Source organism: Phyllobates terribilis, unplaced genomic scaffold, assembly GCF_046119375.1.
Source record: "Phyllobates terribilis strain yellow unplaced genomic scaffold, ASM4611937v1 Scaffold_12__6_contigs__length_324123572, whole genome shotgun sequence".
Taxonomy (NCBI): domain Eukaryota; kingdom Metazoa; phylum Chordata; class Amphibia; order Anura; family Dendrobatidae; genus Phyllobates; species Phyllobates terribilis.
Window position 1 is genome coordinate 288,177,412 of NW_027362772.1, and position 11,115 is coordinate 288,188,526.

The 11,115-nt window shown below is 47.2% G+C and overlaps 1 protein-coding gene across 4 annotated transcripts in view; it reads right to left on the minus strand.

Annotated features, from left to right (window-relative positions):
* DIXDC1 (DIX domain containing 1) overlaps positions 1 to 11,115 on the minus strand; it is a 190,007-nt gene that overhangs the window by 161,509 nt on the left and 17,383 nt on the right. For 2 of the 4 annotated variants that reach the window (XM_073657126.1, XM_073657124.1), the window contains exon 1: positions 6,695 to 6,962. The exons of the other annotated variants lie outside the window; for them this stretch is intronic. In XM_073657126.1, the coding sequence (XP_073513227.1) occupies positions 6,695 to 6,757 (63 nt within the window). In that variant the 5' untranslated portion in view covers positions 6,758 to 6,962. Of the gene's footprint in view, positions 1 to 6,694; positions 6,963 to 11,115 lie in introns of those variants that run through there. 4 annotated transcript variants of the gene reach the window in all.

Below are 11,115 nucleotides of genomic sequence, written 5' to 3' on the forward strand. Positions count from 1 at the left end.
GCCGTATACCGTGAACACCCCTCAAGACCGGCGTATACCGTGAACACCCCTCAAGACCGGCGTATACTGTGAACACCCCTCAAGACCGGCGTATACTGTGAACACCCCTCAAGACAGGCGTATACTGTGAACACCCCTCAAGACCGGCGTATACTGTGAACACCCCTCAAGAAAGGCGTATACTGTGAACACCCCTCAAGACCGGCGTATACTGTGAACACCCCTCAAGACCGGCGTATACCGTGAACACCCCTCAAGACCCGCCGTATGCCAAGAACAACCCACACAACCTGCTGTATACTGGGAACACTCTACAAGACCTGCCTTGTTCCTGGGAACACCTCACAAGACCCGCCGTATACCAGGAACACCCCACAAGACCTGCCGTGTACCAGGAACACCCCACAAGACCCGCCGTATACCAGGAACACCCCACAAGACCTGCCGTATACCAGGAACACCCCACAAGACCTGCCGTATACCAGGAACACCCCACAAGACCTGCCATACACCGTGAACCCCACACAAGACCTGCCGTATACCGGGAACAGCCCACAAGACCTGCCGTATACCAGGAACACTCCACAAGACCTGCCGTATACCGGGAACACCCCACAAGACCTGCCGTATACCGGGAACACCCCACAAGACCTGCCATATACCGGGAACACCCCACAAGACCTGCCGTATACCGGGAACACCCCACAAGACCTGCCGTATACCGGGAACACCCCACAAGACCTGCTGTATACCAGGAACACCCCACAAGACCTTCTATTTTGGAGATGCTTCGACTCGTCATCTAGTCATCATTATGTGACTGTAGTCGGAGTTGCTCGGTTCCTTCTCACTCATTTTCTTGCTCCTGACATGAGACGACTTTTCTGCTCCCGCTGCCTGTAATATATATCGGCCAGCCTTGGTATATAAAGTACGATCTGTACGCGCCTCATGCCTCTGCCTCTATATATCGGCCAGCCTTGGTATATACCGTACGATCTGTACGCGCCTCATGCCTCTGCCTCTATATATCGGCCAGCCTTGGTATATACCGTACGATCTGTACACGCCTCATGCCTCTGCCTGTATATATCGCCCAGCCTTGGTATATAAAGTACGATCTGTACGCGCCTCATGCCTCTGCCTCTATATATCGGCCAGCCTTGGTATATACCGTACGATCTGTACACGCCTCATGCCTCTGCCTGTATATATCGCCCAGCCTTGGTATATACCGTACGATCTGAAAATGCCTCATGCCTCTGCCTGTATATATCGCCCAGCCTTGGTATATACCGTACGATCTGTACGCGCCTCATGCCTCTGCCTCTATATATCGGCCAGCCTTGGTATATACCGTACGATCTGTACGCGCCTCATGCGTCTGCCTGTATATATCGCCCAGCCTTGGTATATACCGTACGATCTGTATGCGCCTCATGCCTCTGCCTCTATATATCGGCCAGCCTTGGTATATACCGTACGATCTGTACGCGCCTCATGCCTCTACCTCTATATATCGGCCAGCCTTGGTATATACCGTACGATCTGTACACGCCTCATGCCTCTGCCTCTATATATCGGCCAGCCTTGGTATATACCGTACGATCTGTACACGCCTCATGCCTCTGCCTGTATATATCGCCCAGCCTTGGTATATACCGTACGATCTGTATGCGCCTCATGCCTCTGCCTGTATATATCGGCCAGCCTTGGTATATACCGTACGATCTGTACGCTCCTCATGCCTCTGCCTGTATATATCGCCCAGCCTTGGTATATACCGTACGATCTGTACGCGCCTCATGCCTCTGCCTGTATATATCGGCCAGCCTTGGTATATACCGTACGATCTGTACGCGCCTAATGCCTCTGCCTGTTTATATCGGCCAGCCTTGGTATATACCGTACGATCTGTATGCGCCTCATGCCTCTGCCTCTATATATCGGCCAGCCTTGGTATATACCGTACGATCTGTATGCGCCTCATGCCTCTGCCTCTATATATCAGCCAGCCTTGGTATATACCGTACGATCTGTACACGCCTCATGCCTCTGCCTGTATATATCGGCCAGCCTTGGTATATAAAGTACGATCTGTACACGCCTCATGCCTCTGCCTGTATATATCGCCCAGCCTTGGTATATACCGTACGATCTGTATGCGCCTCATGCCTCTGCCTGTATATATCGGCCAGCCTTGGTATATACCGTACGATCTGTACGCTCCTCATGCCTCTGCCTGTATATATCGCCCAGCCTTGGTATATACCGTACGATCTGTACGCGCCTCATGCCTCTGCCTGTATATATCGGCCAGCCTTGGTATATACCGTACGATCTGTACGCGCCTAATGCCTCTGCCTGTTTATATCGGCCAGCCTTGGTATATACCGTACGATCTGTATGCGCCTCATGCCTCTGCCTCTATATATCGGCCAGCCTTGGTATATACCGTACGATCTGTATGCGCCTCATGCCTCTGCCTCTATATATCGGCCAGCCTTGGTATATACCGTACGATCTGTACACGCCTCATGCCTCTGCCTGTATATATCGGCCAGCCTTGGTATATAAAGTACGATCTGTACACGCCTCATGCCTCTGCCTCTATATATCGGCCAGCCTTGGTATATACCGTACGATCTGTACACGCCTCATGCCTCTGCCTGTATATATCGGCCAGCCTTGGTATATACCGTACGATCTGTATGCGCCTCATGCCTCTGCCTCTATATATCGGCCAGCCTTGGTATATACCGTATGATTTGTACGCGCCTCATGCCTCTGCCTCTATATATCGGCCAGCCTTGGTATATACCGTACAATCTGTACACGCCTCATGCCTCTGCCTGTATATATCGGCCAGCCTTGGTATATACCGTACGATCTGTATGCGCCTCATGCCTCTGCCTCTATATATCGGCCAGCCTTGGTATATACCGTATGATTTGTACGCGCCTCATGCCTCTGCCTCTATATATCGGCCAGCCTTGGTATATACCGTACGATCTGTATGCGCCTCATGCCTGTATATATCGCCCAGCCTTGGTATATACCGTACGATCTGTACGCGCCTCATGCCTGTATATATCGCCCAGCCTTGGTATATACCGTACGATCTGTATGCGCCTCATGCCTCTATATATCGGCCAGCCTTGGTATATACCGTACGATCTGTACGCGCCTCATGCCTCTATATATCGGCCAGCCTTGGTATATACCGTACGATCTGTATGCGCCTCATGCCTCTGCCTGTATATATCGCCCAGCCTTGGTATATACCGTACGATCTGTATGCGCCTCATGCCTCTGCCTGTATATATCGGCCAGCCTTGGTATATACCGTACGATCTGTACGCGCCTCATGCCTCTGCCTCTATATATCGGCCAGCCTTGGTATATACCGTACGATCTGTACGCGCCTCATGCCTCATGCCTCTGCCTGTACATATTGCCCAGCCTTGGTATATACCGTACGATCTGTACGCGCCTCATGCCTCTTGCCTCTATATATCGGCCAGCCTTGGTATATACCGTATGATCTGTACGCGCCTCATGCCTCTGCCTGTATATATATGCCAGCCTTGGTATATACCGCACGATCTGTACGCGCCTCATGCCTCTGCCTCTATATATCGGCCAGCCTTGGTATATACCGTACAATCTGTATGCGCCTCATGCCTCTGCCTGTATATATATGCCAGCCTTGGTATATACCGTACGATCTGTACGCGCCTCATGCCTCTGCCTGTATATATATGCCAGCCTTGGTATATACCGTACGATCTGTACGCGCCTCATGCCTCTGCCTCTATATATCGGCCAGCCTTGGTATATACCGTACGATCTGTACGCGCCTCATGCCTCTGCCTGTATATATATGCCTGCCTTGGTATATACCGTACGATCTGTACGCGCCTCATGCCTCTGCCTCTATATATCGGCCAGCCTTGGTATATACCGTACGATCTGTACGCGCCTCATGCCTCTGCCTGTATATATTGCCCAGCCTTGGTATATACCGTACGATCTGTACGCGCCTCATGCCTCTGCCTCTATATATCGGCCAGCCTTGGTATATACCGTACGATCTGTACACGCCTCATGCCTCTGCCTCTATATATCGGCCAGCCTTGGTATATACCGTACGATCTGTACGCGCCTCATGCCTCTGCACCGTATATATCGGCCAGCCTTGGTATATACCGTACGATCTGTACGCGCCTCATGCCTCTGCCTCTATATATTGGCCAGCCTTGGTATATACCGTACGATCTGTACGCGCCTCATGCCTCTGCCTGTATATATCGCCCAGCCTTGGTATATACCGTACGATCTGTACGCGCCTCATGCCTCTGCCTGTATATATATGCCAGCCTTGGTATATACCGTACGATCTGTACGCGCCTCATGCCTCTGCCTCTATATATCGGCCAGCCTTGGTATATACCGTACGATCTGTACGCGCCTCATGCCTCTATATATCGGCCAGCCTTGGTATATACCGTACGATCTGTATGCGCCTCATGCCTCTGCCTGTATATATCGCCCAGCCTTGGTATATACCGTACGATCTGTATGCGCCTCATGCCTCTGCCTGTATATATCGGCCAGCCTTGGTATATACCGTACGATCTGTACGCGCCTCATGCCTCTGCCTCTATATATCGGCCAGCCTTGGTATATACCGTACGATCTGTACGCGCCTCATGCCTCATGCCTCTGCCTGTACATATTGCCCAGCCTTGGTATATACCGTACGATCTGTACGCGCCTCATGCCTCTTGCCTCTATATATCGGCCAGCCTTGGTATATACCGTATGATCTGTACGCGCCTCATGCCTCTGCCTGTATATATATGCCAGCCTTGGTATATACCGCACGATCTGTACGCGCCTCATGCCTCTGCCTCTATATATCGGCCAGCCTTGGTATATACCGTACAATCTGTATGCGCCTCATGCCTCTGCCTGTATATATATGCCAGCCTTGGTATATACCGTACGATCTGTACGCGCCTCATGCCTCTGCCTGTATATATATGCCAGCCTTGGTATATACCGTACGATCTGTACGCGCCTCATGCCTCTGCCTCTATATATCGGCCAGCCTTGGTATATACCGTACGATCTGTACGCGCCTCATGCCTCTGCCTGTATATATATGCCTGCCTTGGTATATACCGTACGATCTGTACGCGCCTCATGCCTCTGCCTCTATATATCGGCCAGCCTTGGTATATACCGTACGATCTGTACGCGCCTCATGCCTCTGGCTGTATATATTGCCCAGCCTTGGTATATACCGTACGATCTGTACGCGCCTCATGCCTCTGCCTCTATATATCGGCCAGCCTTGGTATATACCGTACGATCTGTACACGCCTCATGCCTCTGCCTCTATATATCGGCCAGCCTTGGTATATACCGTACGATCTGTACGCGCCTCATGCCTCTGCACCGTATATATCGGCCAGCCTTGGTATATACCGTACGATCTGTACGCGCCTCATGCCTCTGCCTCTATATATTGGCCAGCCTTGGTATATACCGTACGATCTGTACGCGCCTCATGCCTCTGCCTGTATATATCGCCCAGCCTTGGTATATACCGTACGATCTGTACGCGCCTCATGCCTCTGCCTGTATATATATGCCAGCCTTGGTATATACCGTACGATCTGTACGCGCCTCATGCCTCTGCCTCTATATATCGGCCAGCCTTGGTATATACCATACGATCTGTACGCGCCTCATGCCTCTGCCTGTATATATATGCCTGCCTTGGTATATACCGTACGATCTGTACGCGCCTCATGCCTCTGCCTCTATATATCGGCCAGCCTTGGTATATACCGTACGATCTGTACGCGCCTCATGCCTCTGCCTGTATATATTGCCCAGCCTTGGTATATACCGTACGATCTGTACGCGCCTCATGCCTCTGCCTCTATATATCGGCCAGCCTTGGTATATACCGTACGATCTGTACACGCCTCATGCCTCTGCCTGTATATATCGGCCAGCCTTGGTATATACCGTACGATCTGTACGCGCCTCATGCCTCTGCACCGTATATATCGGCCAGCCTTGGTATATACCGTACGATCTGTACGCGCCTCATGCCTCTGCCTCTATATATTGGCCAGCCTTGGTATATACCGTACGATCTGTACGCGCCTCATGCCTCTGCCTGTATATATCGCCCAGCCTTGGTATATACCGTACGATCTGTACGCGCCTTATGCCTCTGCACCGTATCCGCTGCCTTGATACACTCATCCATAATTCACATTCTGCTACAATGTATCAGCAGAAACTATTACAGTCCATCAGACAGCCGTGAATTACGAGAACTCTCTACTTTCCTGCCATAAAAGTGGAGCTGAACTCGTCATTAACGCTTCGCCTTTTTCCATCAGGATGAATTGCGATAATCCGGCAGTTTTCCCGCACGCTCGGCTCTGCTACGTCTGCACAAATATTAGCAGAGTTTGACTTTTTCCTCCATATCCTGTTTGCTACGAACCCTCCAGGACGAGCCAGACATAGAAGATGACATTGACCTTGCTGCGAAACCCATCACACCCAGCAAACTTCTGCCCAAGTCTCCCAAGTGGAGGGGGTGAGCGCTTCATCTCCGGTCACAAGCCCCTGCACACATGGAGGCATCGGTACAGCATGCAATTACCTCCGGGAAGCCTTCATTGAGGATGTCCTGCAGATTGCCCCTGGCCAGGTAGGCGATCATCATCCGCGGCGGTGGCGGCAGTGCACCGTCTCTTCCGCTTAGTCTCGCTTGCAGCGTTCCCAGGCTATTGCCAAGCACAAAGAATGAGTAGCCATCAGGGATAACACCGGTCCTCTCGGTCTGCTCACAGGAGACTAGAGGCAAAGCTGCAGGGAAGGAGGGGGAGATGCAAAGCAGCACTGAGCATGCTCGTAATGGGATCTCCTACCAGCGAGCTCGGTGTCAGCCCTTACATCACTCAGACCGGCGCTTTATAGGATGGAGACACAGGAAGAAGTAACAGAAAACAGATGCAAACGTCTGTAAAGTCAGACTGCTGCGCCTGCTAGGACCCAGAAAGCAGCTGCTATAGGGGGGCAAATCCAGCAGAAATCTGCCCGATGGCACAACGGAAACTGTCCAGCCAACACGTATATATAAAGCCGGGCACGGACACGACCCGTGTCCATCAAAAAAAGGCAACGATTGATCTCCGGATGTCAGGAACGATCCCAAAGAAGTATAGGGACGATCATCTGCCCCCAAAATGTCAAATCCCGGGCGATGCCCATGCACTACCTATCTATGACCAGCAAGAGATGTGCAGCCATAATACGGACACCCTTACTTTAGAGTGCACAACTTTTAAAAAAAGTTCCAAAACTTTTGTAAACTTTTTTATGTAATTGGGTTCCATTAAAAATTTTGGACCATTTGCCTTCTGGGGTGTTCTATGTCGCTGGCTACAGGATGAGTGAACTGAGCTCATTCAGTCTTTGTCACACTTTTATCTTTTTTTTTTTTCTGAGCTCCTCTCATCTGATTTATGACCACAGGTCACATCAAATTTGAATGGCAGGAAAACAAAAAGCCGGTAAAAGCCAAAGGGTGCAACGTTTTTAATGAAACCCAAATGAAAAAATAGTTTTAGACCAAAATACAAGCATTTAAGAAAAAAAAAAAAATCTTCAAAAGTGGACAACCCCTTTAAATCTCACTCAAGGAATGCACTATTTTTTTTTTTTGCATGGTGTTGCTAAACCTCCGCCCCTATTGCAGTTGGAGTTTCCTGGAAAAAATTGGGCAAGTATGCCTTGGTCCATGAAAGGGCACAGGATCAGGGTTACTCTCATCTACAATGCTCCCCCCGTTCACCCCCGGCGGAGCCCCCATGGTCTGATGTCTTAGACTATGACTTGTTCTCATGCCGGGGGAGACTTCACACGGAAACTTGAGCCCCGGGTGACCTATATGTGCACATTACTGGAGGAATGCAGAACCGGTTGTGTCCGTCATGAAGTTGTAGAACTTTCCTGGACTTGGCAAACAAGTATTTTTCTAGTAAATATTTCTATCACGTTACAGTAATTTTATGGAAGGATCTAAAATTCACTTTATTCGGATTTTTCCATAACGGCAGCGTTGATTTTAGCTGCACCCACAAAATGACCCCAAAACCTCGTCCTGATCTCTCCAGACCGATTCACAGCGCTAGGAGCGGTCGGTTCAGTCGTCTTCTGTCCAGTTACATCTGGTGACAACCAAGCTGCCTAACAATACAACTACCAAAGGGTTGTCACCCAGCTTTCCTAGGATCCTGAAAATCTGACAAGACAGCGGTGCCCGTGTATCACAGGGCAGATTGGTGTTCAGGGCCTCGTCCTCGTACAGAGGTCATGCCGTGATGACTAAAGATGGACATTCACTTAGAGGGGTTGTCTAATTGGGGCCAATTTTTTTTTTCCTTTACTTAAATGCATGCATTTGGAGCTAAAAAATAATTTTTAGAATCAGGTTTGAATATGAATTTTGCACCATTTACCTTCTGTACCACTGTGGTGCACAGGCAATGTCTGGCGGCAGAGTGAGTTAACTGAGAATCTATGAGCAAGCACATTTAGACTGAATCGCCACAGAGATTATAACTCTTTTATCTGTCTTTTCTGGGCTCCTCTCAGCTGAGAAATGACCACATCAAAGTTGATTGTGCAGGAAACGAATAGCTTGAAAAAGCCTAATGGTGCAACATTTGTTACTGACACCAAACTGCAAGTTATATAGTAACTTAAGAGTGCTGAATGTTTCATTTATATGGACGGGTCACATCTCATGTAATATGTCTGCTATCACATCACTGTGTGCATTATGTCTATGCTGTGACATCACTGTGAGCATTATGTCTATACTATATCACTGTGCATTATGTCTATACTATGACATCACTATGTGCATTATGTCTATGATGTGACATCACTGTGTGCATTATGTCTATACTATATCACTGTGCATTATGTCTATACTATGACATCACTATGTGCATTATGTCTATGATGTGACATCACTGTGTGCATTATGTCTATACTATATCACTGTGCATTATGTCTATACTATGACATCACTATGTGCATTATGTCTATGATGTGACATCACTGTGTGCATTATGTCTATACTGTGACATCACTGTGTGTATTATGTCTATACTGTGATATCACTGTGTACATTATGTATATACTATTCCTTCTCTGTGTTCATTACGTCTATACTGTGACATCACTGTGTGCACTATGTATATACTGTGACATCACTGTGTGCACTATGTATATACTGTGACATCACTGTGTGCATTATGTCTATACTATTACTTTTCTGTGTGCCTTATGTCTGTTATCACATCACTGTGTGCATTATGTCTATACTATTACTTTTCTGTGTGCCTTATGTTTGTTATCACATCACTGTGTGCATTATGTCTATACTTTGACATCACTGTGCCTTATGTCTATACTGTTACATCACTGTGTGCATTATGTCTATACAGTGAAATCACTGTGTGCATTATGTCTATACTTTGACATCACTGTGCCTTATGTCTATACTGTTACATGACTGTGTGCATTATGTCTATACAGTGAAATCACTGTGTGCATTATGTCTATACTGTGACATCACTGTGTGCATTATGTCTATACTATATCACTGTGCATTATGTCTATACTATGACATCACTATGTGCATTATGTCTATACTGTGACATCACTGTGTGCATTATGTATTTACTATTACTTCTCTGTGTGCATTATGTCTATACTATGACATCACTGTGCATTATGTCTATACAGTGACATCTCTGTGTGCATTATGTCTATACTGTGACATGACTGTGTGCATTATGTCTATACTGTGACATCACTGTGTGCATTATGTCTATACTGTGACATCACTGTGAGCATTATGTCTATACTGTGACATCACTGTGTGCATTATGTCTATACTGTGACATCACTGTGTGCATTATGTCTATACTGTGACATCACTGTGTGCATTATGTCTATACTGTGACATCACTGTGTGCATTATGTCTATACTGTGACATCACTGTGTGCATTATGTCTATACTGTGAGATCACTGTGTGCATTATATCTATGCTGTGACATCACTGTGTGCATTCTGTCTAGTGACATCACTGTGTGCATTATGTCTATGCTGACATCACTGTGTGCATTATATCTATACTGTGACATCACTCTGTGCATTATGTCTATACTGTGACATAACTGTGTGCATTAGGTCTATGCTGTGACATCACTGTGTGAATTAAGTCTATTCTGTGACATCACTGTGTCCATTATGTCTCTACTGTAACATCACTGTGTGCATTATGTCTATACTCTGACATCACTGTGTGCATTGTATATACTCTGACATCACTGTGTGTATTATGTCTGTAGTGAGACATCCCTGTGCATTATGTCTATACAGTGACATCACTGTGTGCATTATGTCTATACTGTGACATCACTGTGTGCATTATGCTATACTCTGACATCACTGTATGCATTATATCTATACTGTGACATCACTGTGCATTATATCTGAACTGTGACATCACTGTGCATTATATCTATACTGTGACATCACTGTGTGCATTATATCTATACTGTGACATCACTGTGTATTGTCTTTGCTGTGACATCACTGTGTGCATTATGTCTATACTGTGACATCACTGTGTGCATTATGTCTATACTGTGACATCACTGTATGCATTATATCTATACTGTGACATCAGTGTATTGTCTTTGCTGTGACATCACTGTGTGCATTATGTCTATACTGTGACATCACTGTGTGCATTATATCTATACTGTGACATCACTGTGTATTGTCTTTGCTGTGACATCACTGTGTACATTATGTCTATACTGTGACATCACTGTGTGCATTATATCTATACTGTGACATCACTGTGTATTGTCTTTGCTGTGACATCACTGTGTGCATTATGTCTATACTGTGACATCACTGTGTGCATTATGTCTATACTGTGACATCACTGTATGCATTATATCTATACTGTGACATCACTGTGTATTGTCTTTGC